We start from the raw sequence: 21,274 nt of genomic DNA, 5'->3' as shown, positions 1-21,274 counted from the left end.
AATTTTTTTCCAGCCAGAGAGCTTCCACTTAGAGATCCAAGTTTATCAGAGCATAACTTTAAAGAGCACATTGAAAGAGAACTTCAGGTTTTAAAAGAGAGACAATGAGTGCTTTTTCATGGATGACACAGAGTGGGAAGAGGATGACTCTAAGAAACCTAGTAAAAGATACTGTTGTTCAGTTGCTCAGTCATGTCTCCCTCTGCATATTTTTCCCTTTCTCCCTTTCCCATGGACTGCAGCATGCCAGGCTTCCCTGTCCTTCACTGCCTCCTGGAGTTTGCTGAAATTCATGTCCATTGAGTCGATGACGCCATCCAACTGTCTCATCCTCTGTCACCCCCTTCTCCTCCTGCCCTCAATCTTTTCCAGCATCAGGGTCTTTTCAATGAGTCGGCTCTTTGCATCAGGTGGCCAAAGTATTGCAACTTCAGCTTCAGCATCAGTCTTTCCAATGAATATTCAGGGTTGATTTCCTTTAGGTTTGACTGGCTTGATCTCCTAGCAGTCTAAGGGACTTTCGAGAGTCTTCTCCAACACCACAGTTCAAAAGCATCAATCCTTCGGTGCTCAACTTTCTTAATGGTTCAGCTCCCACATCCATACATGACTGCTGGAAAAAACCTTGCTTTGAGTAGATGGACCTTTGTCAGCAAAGTGATGTCTCTGCTTTTTAAAATGCTGTCTAGGTTTGTCATTGGTAACTTGCCTGCTAAATTCCTTGAACATTTAACTTGTTAAATATGTGCTGCTTCTCGGAGGACTGGATGAAGAGACTCCTTCAGAGAACCTGCTGTGGGAAGCAGGGGTGACTGAAAGGCTTCGCTGTTCACCCCTGGGCCCACAATTTCATTTTGCTGAGGCCACGTTTTCCCTAGACTGTTTCTAGGCAATAACTGAGCAGGTGGGGGGGTCAATATTGGACCAATACTCTATTGGGCAGCTTTGGCTTGGTGACTCCCCATAGGCCTGGCCCAAACCTTCTTAGAACTGTGCTGTAGTCAGAGACTTTCCTAACCAGTCCTCTCTCTTTCCCTGTCTCTTTTCATAGGTCAGACCTGCACTGCAGTCCAGGCTCTCCCTGTCCTACTCCTGCTCACTCCCCACCATCTTCTATAGGTGTTTCCCTAAGGAATCTCTTCTATGTCTAATCCCACTTGGTACACGCTTTTCAAAAGATGAACTAACATAAATAATAAAAAGGGTTGGGGGTAAGTCTTGTATTTCACCTTAGAATTTCTACCCACCGTAAAGACTATTGTTCTTTAATTCAGTTTATTTATTTATTTATTTTTCATCTCTAATTGACTTCACTTGAGCCAGGTAAATCAATGAACTGTGGTCAAGAGAGTGAGTCATGTGAACACATGGCAGCCATGTGGATGGATTATGGGGGAAATTTCCCAAGGAAAGGTTGGAGAAGAGGATACCAGATGATAATACAATAAAAAATTTCCACAGGGTCTTGAAGGCATTGCAGGTTTTCAGAACTCTTTGTAAAATCCAAAATCAGAACTCTTTGGCAAAAGAGGTTGGAAAGAAGCATTTGTAAACCTAATCAGCTGGTGTCTTTAGGGTGCTGACGATTGTCAATGCAGAGAGAAGCTTTATGGAAAATGCCCAGAGGAGAACAGCATCATTAAGTCTGGGCCAAGGGCCCTGGGATGGGAGTGGGAAGGAGTTAGAAGCAAATTTGTATCTTCTTCCCAATTCTGCTAGCTTTATCTGGGTTCCCCTTGTGCAAGGGCAGTGATGGAGGTACTTAACAACAATAACGGCTATTCAGATAACAAATAATTTAGGAATCCTGAGGTCTAAATGCCAGGGGAGACACAAGATACAAAAATCTAGAAGGAACCAGAGGCAGGGATCGAAATCCAGGAATGGAGCCAGGGGTTCAGACCTGGGAGGCAGATAGATCAGAGAGCACTGTGGGATTGCCTGACGCATCAGCCGGCATTTATAGCTTGCTTTTAAGGTCTGGCAGGAATATGATGAGTGGGTGGGATGGTCTTATTGAAAAGTCCTGGGGTAGAACAGCCGACGCACGGGGTAAAATGCACACGTTGAATTCTTACCATGAGCTGAGTTGAGCCACAATGACAGATTAGTGTCCCTGAAGCCTTAATGGAATTTTCCAGGAGAACTCAGGGCCAGAGGGCACCGTGTAGGTCAACAGAAATCTGTAATCCTTGGATATCAGAGGCTTCGGGAAATAAAGAAAATAACTACAGAAAGGGATTTGGGGTATTTGTTTCTTACGGATCTTCTGAGATAAAAGGAGGTGACTTTGTGACTGTCAGTGGAGGGCAGACACAGCCCGACAGGGGACAAGTTGAAGGAGCAGAAATCTAGGACTCTGTACTTATCCTGATCCTGCACAACCACTAAGCTGTCACACCCACTCTCCTCTGAGCACATGCAAAGTGCCCTTCTTGCATCTACTGTATGCCAGACATTGCCCTGAGCGTTTTGTGTGCATTTCCTCTTTGAGCCTCAGAAAATCTGTGATCGTTCCCATTTCACAGAGGAGAAAACTGAAGGTCAGAGGATGAAGTCAACTGCCAAAGTCACACAGCTAGCACAAAACAGATCTGGACCTTTAATACCAAGTTCAAGTCCAGATTGAGCACCCTACTATACTCCCCCTCCAGCCTTGCTTTTAATTTAAACTCTCTCAGTTATCAACTTTATTACTCATTTTTAAAAAACTGGGTAATACAGCCAAATGGTACAAAATTTAGAGACACAAAAGAGCATACAAGTGTTGTTTCCCCGTTACCCAGTCTCTTATTATGATGAGGTTTAGAAGTCATTTGTATTTTCTTTCTTTCATGTCTATTACCACCTTCGCTATAGAATTGTTTTTTCCTTATTGATATGTATTATAGAAGCTTCTAACATATGAAGGGAACTAGTCCTATGCCTGTCGTATGAATTGCCAGTATTTTTCCCAGTTTATCTTTTGCCTTTTGAAACCGTGAAGGTTTTTTCCATGGAGAAACATTGTGGCAGTCAAATCTGTCAATTTTTAAATTTTATGACTGCGATATGCCATTCTCAGACAGCTATACCTCACCCCAAGATTATAAAACAAAATTCCGTTCGTTTTCTTCTATTACTGTTCTGGGTTTGATCCATCTGAAAACTTTTTGCTGTAATGAGATATGGATTCAATTTAAGTTTTTCATAATAACAAGCCAGTTATTCCAACAATGTTTATTGAATAATCTTTGTTCCTCACTGATTTGAAATGCCACATTTATTCTGTACTAGATCTCTCAATATATTTAGGTTTACTTCTGAGCTTTATGTTATGGATTTGCTTGTCTCTTGACGCAAGTACCACACTGTTTAAACTACTGCAGCTTAATATCATGTTTTGATAGCTGGGAGACTCAGTCCCTTTCTTTCTACTCTTCCCTTCAGATTTCTCCTGGGTATTCCTGATTGTTTATTTTTCCATGTGAATTTCAGAATTCATCTCTCTAGTTCTCCCCATCTCTAGCACCCCAAAAACTGTTGGGTTTTTTTTTTCTATTGGAGTTGCACTAAATTTACAGATTAATTTAGGGAGAAATGACTTCTTTATGAGTTGAGTCTTCCCATTCAAGAAAAAGATGTAACTTTCTGGGATTTCCCTGGTGGTTCAGTGGTTGAGTCTGCTTTGCAGTGCAGGGGACATGAGTTCAATTCCTGGTCCAGGAACTAAGACCTCACAGGCCACGGAGCAACTATGAGCCCAAACATCACAATGAAAGATCTCACATGACACAGCTAAGACGCCACGAGCCACAACTAAGACCTGATGCAGTTAGATAAATGAATAAATATATGTTTTTTACAAGATATAACTTTCTTTTTTTAAGTGTTCTTTGACGTCCCTCAGGAACATTAATTTTTCAAATAGAATTTGCATGCATCTTGTTAAGTTAATGGATGGATCAGTTCAGTTCAGTTCATTTCAGTCGCTCAGTCATGTCTGACTCTTTGCGACCCCATGGACTGCAGCACACCAGGCCTCCCTGTCCATCACCAACTCCTGGAGCTTGCTCAAACTCATGTCTATTGAGTCGGTGGTGCCATCCAACCATCTCATCCTCTGTCGTCCCCTTTTCCTCCTGCCTTCAATCTCTCCCAGCATCAGGGTCTTTTCAAATGAGTCAGTTCTTCTCATCAAGTGGTCAAAATATTGGAGTTTCAGCTTCAGCAACAGTCCTTCCAATGAATATTCAGGACTGATTCCCTTTAGGATGGACTGGTTGGATCTCCTTGCAGTCCAAGAGACTCTCTAGAGTCTTCTCCAACACCACAATTCAAAAGCATCAATTCTTTGGCACTCAGCTTTCTTTATGGTCCAACTCTCACATCCATACATGACTACTGGAAAAACCATAGCTTTGACTAGATGGACCTTTGTTGGCAAAGTGATGTCTCTGCTTTTTAATATGGTGTCTAGGTTGGTCATAACTTTCTTCCAAGGAGCAAGCATCTTTGAATTTCATGGCTACAGTCCCCATCTGCAGTGATTTTGGAGCCCCCCAAATATAAAGTCTCTCACTGTTTCCAGTGTCTCCCCATCTATTTCCCATGAAATGATGGGACTAGATGCTAGTCCCAACTAGATGATCTTAGTTTTCTGACTGTTGAGTTTTAAGCCAATTTTTTCACTCTCCTCTTTCACTTTCATCAAGAGGCTCTTTAGTTCTTCTTCACTTTCTGCCATAAGGGTGGTGTCATCTGCATATCTGAGGTTATTGATATTTCTCCTGGTAATCTTGATTCCAGCTTGTGCTTCATCCAGCCCAGTGTTTCTCATGATGTACTCTGCATATAAGTTAAATAAGCAGGGTGACAATATACAGCCTTGATCTACTCCTTTCCCGATTTGGAACCAGTCTGTTGTTCCATGTCCAGGTTTAACTGTTGCTTCCTGACAAGCACACAGATTTCTCAAGAGGCAGGTCACGAGGTCTGGTATTCCCATCTCTTTAAGAATTTTCCAGTTTGTTGTGATCCACATAGTCAAATGCTTTGGCATAGTCAATAAAGCAGAAGTAGATGTTTTTCTGGAACTCTCTTGCTTTTTCAATGATCCAACGGATGTTGGCAATTTGATCTCTGGTTCCTCTGCCTTTTCTAAATCCAGCTTGAACATCTGGGAGTTCACAGTTCATGTGCTGCTGAAGCCTGGCTTGGAGAATATTGAGCATTCCTTTACTAGCGTGTGAGATGAGTGCAATTGTGCGGTAGTTTGAGCATTCTTTGGCATTGCCTTTCTTTGGGATTGGAAAGAAAACTGACCTTTTCCAATCCTGTGGCCACTGCTGAGTTTTCCAAATTTGCTAGCATATTGAGTGGATGGGTAATCTACATTTTTATTGCTATTATAAATATCTTTTTCCCTTCCATCATATTTCCTAACTGGATGTCATTTTAGCGACAGTTGTAAATCTCCACTCTTGCAGTATTGCTGCAAGTTATCTTGGGAAACTTCACATCTGACTTGGGTTCCAGTTGTTGCAATCAGCAACAACTCCAGTTGTTGCCAACTCGGGTTCCAGTTCCTTCCACCAGCCTACAGCCAAGACCCAGATCCTTTGGCATCTGAGGGTTCTGGCAGAAGGAATGCCCTACCCATACAGCTAAGTGCCTTTAGGATGGGTGCCATGGGTACTCAAATAGGATGATGATGTTATGTATGTCATAAACAATTACAAATCTGTATGAATCCAGTGCCTTTTCATCCTCTGGGACACAGCAGAAGATAGCAAAGTAAAGCTTATGTTGCTTCAGTCTGAAACTGTTTGGATAAACTTATCTTTGGTGTCCTAACAATTGATCACCTGGAGGAAACTGAGGCAGTACTCAGTATTACATGTTCTAAAGATGCCACGCTATTTTTTCCTCAATTCACAAAAGGTGATAGGGTGTCAGGTGTCCTCCCAGGAATATTGAATCAGTAAGCTATTGGAATTCATCAATGTTCATTAGTATTCTTGACCATCACTGGTATTTAATGAACATCTATTATCTAAGTGCCATCTGGCACTGGGAGTTGAGGACACAGAAATGAATAAAGCTACAAGTCCCACCATCCAGTAGGGGAGATAGGCAGAAAGTCACTCTAATGAATAAGAACAAATATTCAATAGACTTAAGTTCAACATGCCATAGGAATGTAGAGGAGGGGGCTGTGGAAATTACTTGGATTTGGGCTTCACACGTGACTCAGTTCAGTTCAGTTCAGTCACTCAGTCGTGTTCGACTCTCTGTGACCCCATGAACTGCAGCACGCCAGGCTTTCCTGTCTATCACCAACTCCCGGAGCCTATTCAAACTCAAGTCCATTGCGTCGGTGATGCCATCCAACCATTTCATCCTCTGTCGTCCCCTTCTCCTCCCACCTTCAATCTTTCCCAGCATCAGCGTCTTTTCAAATGAGTTGGTTCTTCCCATCAGGTGGCTAAAGAATCCACCTGCCAAGCAGGAGATGTGGGTTCGATCCCTGGGTCAGGAAGATCCCCTGGAGAAGGAAATGGCAACCCACTCCAGTATTCTTGCCTGGGAAATCCCCTGGACAGAGGAGACTGGTGGGCTACGGTCCAGAGGGTACCAAAAGAGTCAGACTTGACTCAGAGACAAAACAGCAACAGTGGTAGTCTGGCTTTTGAGCCAGGCTTTTAGCTTTTGAGCTAGGCTTTGAAAGATGAGGAGTAGTTGACTATTTCGGCAAGGGTAGCAGAGGGTACTAGGACCTATGTATGGGCTTCACCTGAGAGCTAGCACTGGTGGGGGCTGGGCCTGGCTCTTGCCCAGGGCCGGATGTCAGGGGTGGGGGAGGGGTAGTGGTGGTCGTTACTGTTCCCAGGAGCAGTGCTCAACTAATCTGGAGTGAGATAAATGCCCTAATTCTCACCCACCTAGTGGGACAGCTCCAAAACGTGTTCTACAATGCTGCTCAGTGGATTGGGCCCCAGTTGCTCAAAGGGTAACTTGCTCCCTAACACACGTCTTCTCTGCTTCCTTCCCTTTTGGTCCTACTTGTCCGTGTCCCCACTGGATCCCTTCCTGGGACTGTCTCCTTAGCAAACTGCGTGCTTGCGTGCTAAGTCACTTCAGTCGTGTCCGGCTGTGATCCCATGGACCATAGCCCTCCAGGGTCCTCTGTCCATGGGATTCTCCAGGCAGGAATACTGGAGTGGGTTGTCATTTGTGCTCGAATCCTAGTGTCATGGTGTGCGTCTGGGCAACTAACCCCACACACCAAAGGATGGGCAGAGTGCATTCCTGGAAGGGAGAAAAGTGTCAGCGAAGGCACAGAGGTATGACAGAGCATGACTTGTCTGGGGACCAGAAAGAAGTTAAATACTGTATGGCTGTAGAGCCGTTCAAGGAAGCTCAAGGGAGATGAGCTCGTCAGGCAGCCTGGAGAATCATGGGTGCCCAGGTACCCAGTGGCTTGACCCTTTGTGGAGAAAAGATGGTGGGATTAAAACGAAATGTTTTAGAAGTTCCAGGGATGATTTGGTGGTGGGTAGGGGAACTGACTGGGGGCTTCCCTGGAGGCTCAGAGGTAAGGAATCCGTTTACAATGCAGGAGAGTCTGCCTGCAATGCAGGAGACACAGGTTCAATCCCTGCCTGGGTCAGGAAGATTCCCCCGGAGAAGGAAATGGCAACCCACTCCAGTATTCTAGCCTGGGAAATCCCATGGACAGAGGAGCCTGGCGGGCTCCTGCACTGTGCAGGGGGTCGCAAAGAGTCTGACACGACTGAAGCGACTAAACCCACCAGCACTCGGGGCACTGCCTGGGGAGCAGGGAGGAAGAAGACCCTGTCCTCCTCTTCCTCTCCTCTCTCTGACGCTTTTCCCCAGGGCTCGGGGCTCCCACTTCCAACTCTGGGGCTCAGCACACTCCACCCCACGTGAGCGAGCCTCCTGCCTTCCAGGAGAGATGCTGGCCGCCTCCCCCACCTGCGGCGCCGAGCGGTCGCCGGGGCTGCAGTGCAGGTACCGGAGGTGGGCGGGGCGCCGCCTGCAGCCCCCACGCGCCGTTTCCCCGTTTCCAGGCCTGGGACTGCTCTGTCCCCAGCGGCGGCACAGACGGAATTTTCCTTTCTGCAGCTGCGCCTTCCCGCCGCCGTCTCCACTCTCTGAATGCCGGGCTCATCCGAGGCCTCCTACTCAGGCGGTCATCGATATTCTCATCTTGTTGCTGGCTCCTGTCGTTGGAGGATGGAGGAAACGGGAAGGGCTCTCAGAGAGGCTGGGGGGGGGACGACCAGGTGCCTTTCCTGTCTGCGTGGACACAGGGACAGGCGTTTCGGGCGAGTAGGTGGTCATAAGCAGACCTGTGCCTTGTTTTCTTTTCCTTTTGTCTTTCCTCTTCCCTTCCTCCTAGGCCCTGGACTAGGCATTCCGGATTCAGAAATGACTCAGTTGAAACCTTTGCCCTCAGAGAGCTCCCAGTCGAATGAGGGAAACAGAACATGATGACCCAACACTTACAGTTCTGTGTGCTGAGTACTGTGATTGAATTATTCATGTATTTCAAATTTTGTTGAATGATGAAAGAAAAAAACTGAATGAATGTTAGGGCATGGAGGAAGGCGGTGTAGTCAGGGAGGGCTTCATAGAGACAGTGGTGTCTGAGCTCATTGGGAAGGGCTGGTTATAATTACTAGCTCTTGCTAACTGCCAGGTACCTCACTAGGCCCTTTTAGCTGGAATCCTCATGACAAAACTGTGAGGCAGACAATCTTACTTTACAGAGGAAGAAAACCTCAGAAAGATTGGATAAATTGTCTGAGATCATAAAGGATTCCAGAACAGCTCCGTCTTCTGCAAAGCCTGTGGTTGTTCCACCAGGCCTGGGGAAGCATATCCCAAACAGAGGGAATAGCTTGAGCACAGGCTTGGGGGCACACTATACATGACACAGGAGCTTATTCTCTGAAACCCTTGGCTGTCACTCTCTCTAGTATACTCGAGCACTTTCCAAAGCGCTCACTGTGACTTGTAGGAAAAGCAGTTGGCAGGTGAGTGTTGAACACTTCCTCCTTGAGTTAGGAATTAGAGTGTGAATCTCAGCTCTTCTGTGGCAGGCTGTGTGACCTTGGGGAAGTCCCTTCCCCTATCTGAGCCTCTTTTCACTCATTTAAATGACTTTGTGATTCTTACCCTGTAGAGTTGTAAGAATTCAAGGCAATGTGTGAAGCCTTGAATTACAATCTATCTGTTCAAGGTGACTTTGGGATACCCAGGACTGGCTCTTGATGAAGGGTTTGGCTGAATCACAAGGCAAGGGGACTTTTAGATAATTGGATAGGGAATGCCTTCCATCTTCCAAGAAAAGAGAGTGCTGGCAGACAGCCTGCTGCTAGCCTGCTTCAAATGGACCAGATGCTATTTTGGAGATGAGAAAAGACATTCTCTTGACAGTGGCAGTGTAGAGAGAAGATAAAAACCAAGAAATAGGAATACTGACTGACTCCTGATTGGGTATCGGAGACAAGCAAGCCAGCCAGGTGTCTCCAGCCCTTAAGAGGGCCTCTAGTCCTGGCAGCATCCTGCAGATGTTCAGGGTGAAAGGGAGGGGATGGAGAGAGAATGCCGATGGGCTTTCAGGCTGAATCATACTCATGAAAACGACAGTCAAGTGTTTGACCTTGGACTATGACTCTGTTTTTCTCCAATCCCTGGAGCTGGTTGTTTTCAAGAGAAGAAGAAATGGGGCCATCTGCTCAGAGCTGGCCCTGGCACTGAGGAACATTTCCCTGGGGACAGCCATGTAGGAACTCATACAATGTGGGGTCAGGGTGGGGGTGGGAAACATTCTTCTCAACGTACAGATATTTACATTAAGGAGTAAAGCCATTAATGCCTCATGCCATCTCACCAGTAAAGAAGAGGATGTCTTTTTTTCTTTCTGGCCCAAATCCTCAGGTTCTTGGCAGAGATATTATAACCATACTTTCAAAATAAAATCTTCACAGAGTCTATGAATCGCATCCTGACCTCTTCAAGAAATGGGAGCCTCAAAAAAAAAAAAATTGACTACAGAATATCACATAGCTATTAAGCTATTAAGTGGAAAGCCACGGGTTCAAATATTAGTCTGTTTCCAAATCGGAACATAAGTTTCATTACATTCCTTTTTTTTTTAATTTTAAGAAATAATTGCTATCATGAACATGTACTTACCACGTGCCAGACACTGTACTGGGCACAATTTGTACATGATCTCTTAATTTTCTTCAGTAATTCAGCAAAGAATGATTAACCCCACTTGACAGATAAATAAACTGAGTCTCATTAAAGACATTGCAAGAGGTTGCCTGCAAGAGGTGGCTGAGGCAAAGGATAAATTGCTTGGGTCTGACACTAACGATCTAATTGATTCAGGGTCTAGGAGTGGTGGAGCAGGATGGGGCATCAAGAACTGCCCACTGTTGCTGTAAACAGCTCATTTACTGGCCTCTTATAAATATCTCTTCCTACCACCAGGAAGGACCTCCTTGAAGAGGAACTGTACCAGAGGTAGAGAGAGGGGGTTGCCTTCTGCGCGGACTTGGTACAGAAGGCTCAGCTCTGTCCCTGGGATGGGGTTAAATGCTAAGTGGAAGGGATGCTCTTTTACTTATCTGTGAAGTGGTGTGCAGATGCTGCTACAAAACAACCTCTGATGAATTCTCTGAGTTTCCCAGGCAGGGAAAACCCACTCTGTGCTGCTCCTGCCTGCATGACAGAAATGTTCCTCTATCACCATGGCAACAGCCAATACACCCGCATCCCACAAGAGGCCAGAGCTGCTCTGTAGGGAGCTGTGGTCCAAGCTTGGTGGGAGTAGGAGTGGGGTGTATGGGGGGGAGGGGTGTCTCATCAGCTAGATTCTTCTTGCTTGAAGCCAGCTTGTTCCTAGAGCAGGAATGTTTATACAGGACTCCAAGCCTCCTATGTCTGCAGGAATTTGGGCAAAGGGAGATGGCAGGGAAGCTGAGGAGAGTCCAGGAGGCCTATTATTTTTTCTATGGCTTACAATAAATGTGTTTATTAGGCAAGCTGCTGATGAATGCCACCCTTCTAAAGGCACCTGTAGATACACCCTAATGCAGAATCTCATGGGCCTTCCACACAACCAGACCTGACTTACAGCTTTGTAACTTTTTATTTCTAAGAGCTCACGTTAGTTAGCATACCCTCTCTGAAGTCTAATTGCTTCATTGGTAAGAGGGGGATGTTTAACACCTTTTATGAGAGATTAAATGAGATGACACATGGGCAGTTTCTGGTATCCGGTCAGCATCTAATCAGTTGCAGTTATTATTATGTCCCCATTACTGTCAGAGAAATGGAGCCTTAGCAAGGGGACCATCTCTGACTCCCTTAGGTCAGGGGCAGACTTGGAATTAGAATTCATGCCACCTGTGTTGCTTCTGGGCTTCCCAGCTTCTTTCTCTTCCTCAAGCCATCTGCCAGTGTTCAGCCTCTGTTCCTGTGTTCCCTGGCTCAGCCTGGTGACATCAGGTGCTTACTTCCCTCTGTGGGGCCCCTCCCAGAGGATCTCACAGCCCCAGACCTTGGGAATCACTCAGCTTAGCTCCCTCTCCTTCATCTTTTCCAGCCCAGGAAATAGAAGCCTGGAGACAGAAGCGAAGTTCCTTCTTCAAGGTCATCCAGAAAGGCAGAAGTCATTAGTTAAAGTGCTTGTTACCTTTATTTTGGCAGCTATAACTCAGCCTGGGAGAAGCCGCAGAGGGGCACCTTGTGCCTTCTATGAATTCTCCTGGGTGTGTAATGTGGTGATACGTATGTATGAGAAGAGGTCTTATTTTGCATTTTAGTTGTGCTAGTGGCAAGTTCTATGATTCCCCTGGCATCAGAAATATTAATAGCTAACATTTGCACAGTGCTTTACAGCTGATAAAATACACTCATGTACTTGATCTTATGTAGGCCTCCAAATAGTCCTTCAAGGTCGTTGTGATAATTATTGCCATTCTTTTACAGATCAGGAAACTGAGGCTGAGTGACTTCTTCAGAAGGACACAGCTACCATGAGGCAGGTTTAGGAGTTGAACTTATATTTGTGAGATTCCTAAGTACAGCAAAGTGGCCCAGGTGATGTGCCACCTTCAGAGAATTCAAAGATGGGGACATAGCTGTTTTCTGTGCAGGGGTGGAGGAGGAGGCATCCACAGGGCTGATGGTCATGAAGGCCTCCCGGAATGGAGATGACAAACCCTCAGTTCAATCAGGTTCTCCAAATGACAGGTCACAAGATAGTACGGGAGGCAATAATGATGCCTCTTCCAGTAAAGCTTTGTCACCTTCAAAGTGTTCCCATGTTATCTCATGAGAGGCCCAAGGAAGATCTATTCCTTCTGATTTACATAAGAGGCCCAGGTTGCTGAGCAGCTTGTTGAAAATTGCAAAGCCAGTGAGTGACAGAGCCAGGACAAGGACCTATTATACTTTCTGACCCAAACTCTACCTCGCCTTAGGGCAGCTGGGTCTGAATGGGGTCCCAGATCCTAAGGCATGAGGGAGGGACAAGGATAATACCTACGTTCCAACAAACTTCTGTGTTTGGGAGGAACCGAGACAGTGCACCAAGGTTTGCCTTTAAGCTCTGGTTTTTGAGCTCTGCCTGCAGAACGCTCCTGATGCCAGCCTGGCTGCCTGTGAGGCTTCTCCAGTGCACTGTTGCTCAAGGGGAAGAGAGAAATCCAAGAGGCGGTAAAGCATTTAAATTGGTTCCTGATTTTAGCAGGATTCTTTTCATCTGCGGTCGCCAGATGTTTGCTAGTGTTTACAATTCAGTGGGAAGATAAAGATTACACAGGAAAGGACCTCAAAGAGTCCCAGGCTTCCAGGCTTGGAAGAGACATCCAAGATTCTGACAGTTGGTTTAGTCAATCCCTGAATGATTAAGAAAGATGGGGGAGACACCCCCCCCACCTCCCGCCTTCCTCACCAATTGCTCTGGGAGCAATGCCTTCCCCCTGCAGACGAGGAATGGTGCTGGTTGGTCTCAGAGGAAGATAGGCAGAAAAGGGCCTAAGTGCACCAGAATTTTCTATTTTACAGCATTTCCTAATCCTGCTCCTCCCTCAGTTCCAGAGAAAAGGCACTGGTGACTCAGATGGTCAAATGTCCGCCTGCCAATACTGGAGACCTGGGTTCAATCCCTGGGTCGGGAAGACCCCCTGGAGAAGGAAATGGCAACCCACTCCAGTATGCCTGCCTGGAGAATCCCATGGACAGAGGAGCCTGGTGGGCTCCAGTCCATGGGGTTGCGAAGAGTCAGACATGACTGAGCAACTAACACACAAGACAGATGAAGAGCAAGCACTATGTTCTCCTTGGATCTGGATCCTAGATCCACAGGTAAGGATAAGGGAAAACCTTGAATTACAGCTCATTAAAAACCCAAGCCCGTTTATAATGCAGCGTCTTTGCACGCTGCGAAGACACTTCTTGGCAAGGATTCAGAGGAACACAGAAGATGTTGGTTTAAGCAAATGCGATTTACAGTTGTGCCAACAAATGCAAATCTTCTGACCGTATTCAACTGATTAATAACCTCACATGCCCAATCATAAGAAAATTGTCTGTTCTTCTGCAAGAGTAATACCTTATTAAAACCAACCAGAAGATAATTGTGAATGAGTGGAATGTTTGATAAATATTTTTACTAGTCTTGTAGGCCTCCATTGTATCAGTGAAGAACTCTCTAGGTAAGCAATTCTCTGGGAACATTTTGATCTAGCACCCAAGACTGGGAGACTTCCTGTGTGTTGGATATTATATCAGGCTTTGCAGATCATTCTAAGAGAACTAGAAGACAGAATTCCTCACTGGGATTGCCTTCTTAAAAAGTAGCTGGATAGGGACTTCCCTGGTGGTCCAGTGGCTAAGAGTCTGTGCTCCCAATGCAGGGGACCTGGGTTCAATCCTTGCTCAGGGAACTAGATCCCACATGCCTCAACTATGAGTTTACATGCCACAGCTAAAGATTCGGCATGCCACAAGGAAGACAGAAGATCCCATGTGCCACAGACCTGGCATAGCCAAATAATAAATAAAAATATTAAAAAATTAAAAAAAAAGCTGGATAGACACTAACAAAATAAATATATGCATAACTACAGCCCCTGAGAGCACCTCTACAGACATTTGAGTGCATTCCACATGCCAGGTGCTATTCTAAGGCTTAAGGAGTATAATGTTAATACAGGGAAGGTCTTTGCCATCAAGGAATAGATCTACACATTCTTACGACTTACCCAGTGCATCGTCCCTGACTTTGCTCTTGCCATCTCCTCTATCTTGATTGTCTCCTCCAGTCCGTCCTGGTTATCTGAATTCTACCCACTTTATAAGCCCATCCCTGTGAAATCTCTTCTACCCCAGAGATCTCTTTTTCCTCTGGCTCCTCTGACGCTCACTGCCTGCTCCACTTTCTGGTCACACATCGTTGTTGTTGTTGTTCAGTTGCTAGGTCATGTCCAGCTATTTGCAACCCTGTGGACTGTAGCACACCAGGCTTCGCTGTACTTCACCATCTCCTGGAGTTTGTTCAAACGCATGTCCATTGAGGTGGTGATGCCATCCAACCATTTTATCCTCTATTATCCCCTTCTCCTCTGCCCTCAGTCTTTCCCAGCATCAGGGTCTTTTCCTGTGAGTTGGCTCTTCGCATCAGGTGGTCAGTTTTGGAGCTTCAGCGTCAGTCCTTTGAACGAATATTGAAAGGTCACACACACACTTCTCTGCTATTGTTAGTTATGTGTTCACCTGTTTCAGAGTTGTGTTCTTGTGGGCTGAACGTGTATTTTCTTCATCCTTGAATCTCCTCTACCCTCCAGTGCCTAGCATCATGCTTTTTGTGTATCAGCTTCTCAAAACATGTTTGTTAACTGGTTGATTTTTGAATACTATATATGCACTACAAGCTTAATGGTTAGGGGGAACTGCTTAGTGAAATATGAAAAGAAAGATAATCCACTCATCCAAAAAAAAAAAAGTGATACAGTGTCTGAAACCCCATGATTAGAGATTCATGCCTTTGAAAAGATTCCCCTCATTTTCTAAAACAGTACTTCTAGGAAGGACAATATATTAATCAAAGTTTATTTACTTAACATATTAGTGACTTACTAGTTTTATTCTTCAATAGACTCAAGAACTAAGTTGGGTACAGTTGGATTGTAAAACAGCAGAGTCTTTGCTATGTATCAGGCAGTGTGCTTGATGCTGGGGTCCAAAGATGACCACAACACAATCCTATCCTTGAGATGCTTACATTCTAGTCATCAGAATATTTTGTTATCATTTCTTCAGGGACTCTGATGAATCCAAGCACAGGCAATGAAACACAGCCCAACGTGGGGACTGAGGAAAGGCTTCCTGGAGGAGTCATCAAGGAGCATTCCTCCAGGACTTCCCTGTCTGCGTGCTTTCCCCACTTCTCTGCTGGTAAACTCTTACAGCTGCTTCGAGACCCATCACAAATGTCACCTCCTCTGAGAAGCCATCCCTAAGCCTCACAGGCAGAATGAATCCCCTGTTGTATTACAGCGTTTCTCACATCTTATTGTGGTGATTGATCCTCCCTACTCTCCCCTATAGCCCACATGGACAATGAACTCACAAACAGGGGCCACTTCCTAATACGTCATTAGGGAAATGGGTGAAAATCGCTCAGTCGTGTCTGACTCTTTGCGACCCCATGGACTATACAGTCCATGGAATTCTCCAGGCCAGAATATCTATCCCTTCTCCAGCAGATCTTCCCGACTCAGGAATCAAACCCAGGTCTTCTGCATTGCAGGCGGATTCTTTACCAACTGAGCTATCAGGAAAGCCAGGGAGGAGATAGGAGGATCGCCGTATTACTACAGTTGACCGAAGACCTCTCGGACATCACTGGGTCTCTGGCTCAGGGCTGAACTGTGCATCTCCAGCTTCCAACTGAGTGCCAGCTGGGATGTAGGAAGCAAGGACTGCCTGCCAACATTAGCACCAAGCTGCTCAGTGATTCCATTCAGCCCAGGACATACTTGACTTACTGAGCACTGAGTTCCAATAAGAATAAGAATCCGGCCACCACTCCTAGAATACTTACTGAGGGCACAGGTGCTTTACATACATGATCGCACTGGCTCTGTGTAACACTTTTGTAAAGTGTGATTTCCTTTTACTAGCTGAGGAAAATAGGCTGGGAGGTCTGATTTTGCTGAAGGTCACACATCACTCGGAGTAGTCTGAAAGTAATGTGTATCTGCCCTGGCCTGCTCGAATTCAATGCGGGGATTAAGTGTATCTCCTGAGAGGTGAAAACAAAGGTCTGGGGGTGGGGGGCATACAAGATTTAGGGAGCGCCCACGGGAAGGCACTAATCAGAAAGACTTCATGGAGGTCAAGGCAGATCTGGCCAATAAATTAACAGGAAAAAAGACATTGGATCTTAAACAGGTGACTTTCTTGGTACAACACAGGATGTACCAATGCCTGTTAGCAAGGTTAAAGAAGGGGTTGGGGAGTCTTCGATGTCTCACTTTGAGGGGGGGCTCCTCTGCGGGGAGGGGGATCTCCAGCCTCTCACCTTCCCTCTCTCTTATGGAAGAGAAGGAAGAGAGGATACGTGCTCTGAGGTGAGGCATCTCTAAGGTGCAGGTGCTGAAAGTGCATCTCACACACCCTTCTAAGACGGGTGCAGAGGGCCTGTCCCCCATCCCCTTACTTCCCAAAGTGGAGGAGATGATCCTTGGCTTCCTTATGAGGTCTTGTCTTGTCACCTTAGGGTGTGTGGGGGGGTGACTTTCTCTCCCAGCATTGAGCAAGGAATAGTTCTTTTTCATCTCACCATAGGGGTGTGTGTGTGTGTGTGTGTGTGTGTGTGTGTGTGTGTGTGTGTGTGTGTGTGTGTTACTGGGGGCGGATTATTCCTTTCTCCCTCACCTGGGGGCTGGGGAGATGGCAGGGAGGTGGTTCTTTTATTTCCATTCCAGCCTGTGTGTGTCTGTGTGTGTGCATGTGCGTGTCCGCGCGGGAGAGGGGAATGGCTCCTCTCTCACCTCAGGGTGGGGAGGCTAACATTTCTCTTCGCTCCCACTAGAGTGGGGACAGTTTTCCTCGCCTCCATCTCGGGTGGGACACGGTTCTTTTCTCCCCCAGTCAAAAAGGGGCTAGCGGCTCTCGGCTCCCCTTACCCACTTCTTGGGGAGCAGGACTGGCTTCCACGCCCTCCCCACAGAGCCGCGCCCAGGTCGCAGGAGCCCTGGCCCTCCGCGGACCTCGAGTCCCCAGACCCTGCAGACCCGAGGCTCCCGGTCCGCGGCATTGGCGGCGAGTCGGGGGCGGCGCCGGCTCTGCGGAGAGGGGCGGGGTTATCGACGGACACGCCCCCAGCCCCGCCCGCTCCCTGGCGCTGAGCCTCGCGCTGCCCCGCCCGCCCGGCCCAGTCCTCCGCGGCTGTCTGCTGGGCTCGCACGCCGCGGACTGAGCTTGGGCCACCTCAGCCGCCTCAGCCCCTCGCCGCCGCCTGCGTCTCGCCCTCTGCGCCGCCCGGCCCCGCCGCCCCGCGCGCCCCAGCCTCTCAGCCAGATGATGAACTTCCTGCGGCGCCGGCTGTCGGACAGCAGCTTCATCGCCAACCTGCCCAATGGCTACATGACCGACCTGCAACGGCCGGAGCCCCAGCAGCCGCCGCCGCCGCCCCCCGGCCCGGGCGCGGCCTCGGCCTCGTCGGCGCCCCCGGCCGCCTCACCCGGCCCCGAGCGGAGGCCGCCGCCCGCCCAGGTGCCCGCGCCGCAGCCCGCGCCGCAGCCGGCCCCGGCGCCGTCGGTGGGCAGCAGCTTCTTCAGCTCGCTGTCCCAGGCAGTGAAGCAGACCGCAGCCTCGGCCGGCCTGGTGGACGCGCCCGCGCCCGCGCCCGCCGCCGCCAGGAAGGCCAAGGTGCTGCTGGTCGTCGACGAGCCGCACACCGACTGGTAGGTGCCCGGCCGCAGCCGCCACCGCCGCCAGGGCCTCGGGGCTCGGTGCTGGGGGCGCGGGGGCCGCGCGGAAGCTGCTCCGGGGCCCAGGGATGTGTCACAGCGACGAAAACCAGGGTCTGGGGTCCCGCGGTGAGGAGAGGTCCTGCGAGCGCGCTCGTGGAGCGGGGCGGGGGAGGAACTGATCAGCCTCGAAAGGTGAGGTCTGAGGTAAAACAGCCCCTCAGTTGACTCAAATCCCTCATAATATGCTGGAGCTACTTTATCCAATAGAGAAGAGTCGTAAGAAGTAGTTTTTTTTTTTTTTTTCTTTCTTTCTGAGGGGTCGCAGAGGGGACAGATTTTTCTGCCTCTATACATCAAAAGCTGAGGTGAAAAGGGTCCCAAAGCCCCAGAGGGACATTTAAGGCCAATAAAATGGGTTCTGCTTTATGAGGCCTGGGGATGGGGGTGGGTGGCGAGTAAGGAATTAAAACAGGTATTTTGAGGGGCGGGGTGGTGAGGTGGAGAGGGCAAAGGGGTATATTTTCACCTGGTCGGTTGAAGGCTGGTATCAGTATTGACATCAAGGTTGACCAGATCACAGATGTGGGAGCCCAGGTATACACGGACCTACCTGTACAGCATGGGGAAGTCGTTTAAGAATAGTACGATTCTTGTATTTTGTGCAACCCCAGGTGTGTGTGTGTGAGGGGGTGTCGGGATATGTGGATTAATAAAATCTTTTTTGGAAGGGAGTATGTGTTTTGCGGTGGAAGTGATGGTGACTTTTTCCAGTCGAAAGGATGATGACCGAGGTAAAATATTCTGGATCATTAAAGTATCACAAATAAAGAGATCTGCCTTAATGCAGTAGATGGGGAACTTAAAAAATTTTTTTTCTTCTTTTTTTCTTTTCTTTTTTCTAAAAGGGATATTCCAACTTGGAATAGGTGACCTCTAGCTGATAAAAGCATGAATGAGGTCTGTTTAAGACAAATTGGTTAAAAGAGGTTCTAATTTATGGAGGAGGAAATTGACCCAGGGGCGCATCCTTGGGGTGGGAGGTGATAGTGGAATTGACTGGTGAAGGGCTTGAAGAAATGAAGAGGTGACGGAAAGGGGTTGCTTTTTCTTCTGGACCATGGAAAGGGTTTCATTTGTTTGTTTGTTTGGTGGTGGTTTTTCCTTTCCTCACTAGAGTTGGGGTTGGAGACTAGACCTAGGTCTTTCCTCCCAAGAGGCAGGCACAGAGGGACCACGGAGCTATTTATCTCCATTTCCTCTTCTGACTGCTTCTCTGGTTTTCTCTTATCATTTTCTTACTGGGAGATCTATAGGGAGAGAGTGCTGGCCTGGGGGTGATGAAAGTGAGATGTAGATATGGAGATGCTCTCCTGTTGGCCTATAAATACTACCATTCTGAATAGTCACTTGGGTGACTTGTGTAGTTGGCTTTTTCTTAGGACAGCAGAGTAGAAAATCTAAAGGGACCTTTGTAAGGAAATGACAAAGGCACAGGGAAGAGTGTAATGGGGAAGGTAAGAGAGTGTATGATGGTGCCATTGGCAGTCCCCTAGGAGAATTACTCTCAGTTCAAATCAACAAGTGCTTATTAAGTGGGAAGGAAAGGTAACGAAGCTTTTTGAGCATTCATTATATGACAAACCTTGTATTAGGTGTTTGAATAGATCTCTTGTTGAATTTTTACCACCAAACTGAGGCTTAGAGAAAGTAAGTAATGTGTTCACATTCAAATGGTAGGGCTAGAATTTGAGCTTGCCGGGAGAATCCCAGGGACGGGGGAGCCTGTTGGGCTGCTGTCTATGGGGTCGCACAGAGTCGGACACGACTGAAGTGATTTAGCAGCAGAATTTGAGCTTAAGCCTATTTGACTCCATTATTGCCACTCCGTTATATTACCTCCTATTATTATTGTTTTATTATTAGTAATATTAATAATTAGCTCCCTCTAGGGGCTAGGCAGTGTACCCACCTTACAGGGAACTCAGACTCTAATTTGAGAGACAAAACGAAAACATAAAACAGTTAACAAAAAGGAATCTAGAATAATTAGTTGAGACTAGTGTTTCAGGCATTCAATAGATGGAATGGTTAGTGAGAGTTAAAGTTATTGGAGAAAACTTCACAAAGGATGAGTCTTGAAGAAAGGCCAGGAAAAGGAGGGGAGAAACGAGAATGAAATCAGTGCTTCATTTTTTATGCAAGAATCTGATCCTCCTGTACACGCTCCTGCTCTCCTATAGTGTTGAAGGCATTTGTTTTGGGTCTAATTACCAGTTAGGTACCCACAGGTAGGAAGATACTCATTTGTATGGGTATGTGTTTATAACTGGTTCAGTGGCTTGAGATTTGAAACTCTCCTTGGGTAGTGTTATTCTCTAGGAAGACTACCTGCCTGGCATGAACCACAGAGTTTACCTTGCCCTGGAGACTGGACTTCTGATGAACGTAATAGAGGCCATTTTCCTATGGACTGACTCCCAACTGTTTTCTCTGAAGTAATAACGTTGATTTATTAAAACTCATAAACCCAGTTTGAGTCTAGTGCTTGACGACAGTTCTGTGCTTCTGTGTTTCTGTGCTTAACAGCAGTTCTCAGACTTGCAGAGTCTGTCTTCTTTTAAGGTGTCTATGTTTGTTAAAAACATCTCAGTTAAATATTGCTGAGTGGTTTTATTGAAAGGTTTCTATGAGTTAAGAAACAGATGCCTGTTTATGACAAGCTCAGTGACTTTAAAAGGTGTTTTTTGTTCTAAAGGTTGATTTTAGTAAATTTGTCTCACAGTTTAAGCTACCTACATAGTATTCTGTGAGCAGGTGTCATACATGCCTGATATTATTTTCTTGGTGCTTGAATAGGAAGTCAAAGTATAGCCTCCCAGTAAAATTTAAGAATTTTGGTCCCATTTGAATTATTGAGTTTTTTTTTTTAATTATTGAGTTTTAACAAGTATTTCAATAATTGGAAATCTAAAGGGGTGCTTAAAATAGGCAGCCTTGATACGCAGCTGATTCTTTTGAATTTCTGTAGCATAATTGTGGGCAATGGAATTTGGGGATCTTATCACTGACCAGGTTGATGGAAAAATTGGAGGGTGTTTCTCTCTCTCTTTTTTTTATTGCTTGAAACGTGTTTTCATTGGGTGCCTGAGGCCTTGAGATTAATTGCACATTAAAGAATCATTGAAAAATGTTTCTGTTCCACTAAAAAGTGATATCAAGCTCATTATATACCTTTTTCGTTAATTATTCCTATAATTATTATATAT

The 21,274-nt window shown here is 46.6% G+C and overlaps 1 protein-coding gene and 1 long non-coding RNA gene across 2 annotated transcripts in view; one reads left to right on the top strand and one right to left on the bottom strand.

The window, feature by feature from the left end:
* The window catches only part of LOC145520282 (uncharacterized), a 120,841-nt gene that overhangs the window by 42,474 nt on the left and 57,093 nt on the right, over positions 1-21,274 (bottom strand). The gene's annotated exons all lie outside the window — the stretch shown is intronic.
* The window catches only part of SYN2 (synapsin II), a 158,962-nt gene continuing 155,154 nt past the window's right edge, over positions 17,467-21,274 (top strand). Inside the window, exon 1 of the mRNA XM_081526384.1 lies at positions 17,467-17,999. Coding sequence (XP_081382510.1) covers positions 17,614-17,999 — 386 coding nt within the window. The 5' untranslated portion in view covers positions 17,467-17,613. The remainder of the gene's footprint in view (positions 18,000-21,274) is intronic.

The sequence above is a fragment of the Giraffa tippelskirchi genome, chromosome 9, assembly GCF_054371585.1.
Source record: "Giraffa tippelskirchi isolate mGirTip1 chromosome 9, T2T-mGirTip1v1.2.pri, whole genome shotgun sequence".
Taxonomy (NCBI): Eukaryota; Metazoa; Chordata; class Mammalia; order Artiodactyla; family Giraffidae; genus Giraffa; species Giraffa tippelskirchi.
Note: the sequence above shows the minus strand (reverse complement) of the source record. Positions and strands in the feature narration are given on the sequence as shown.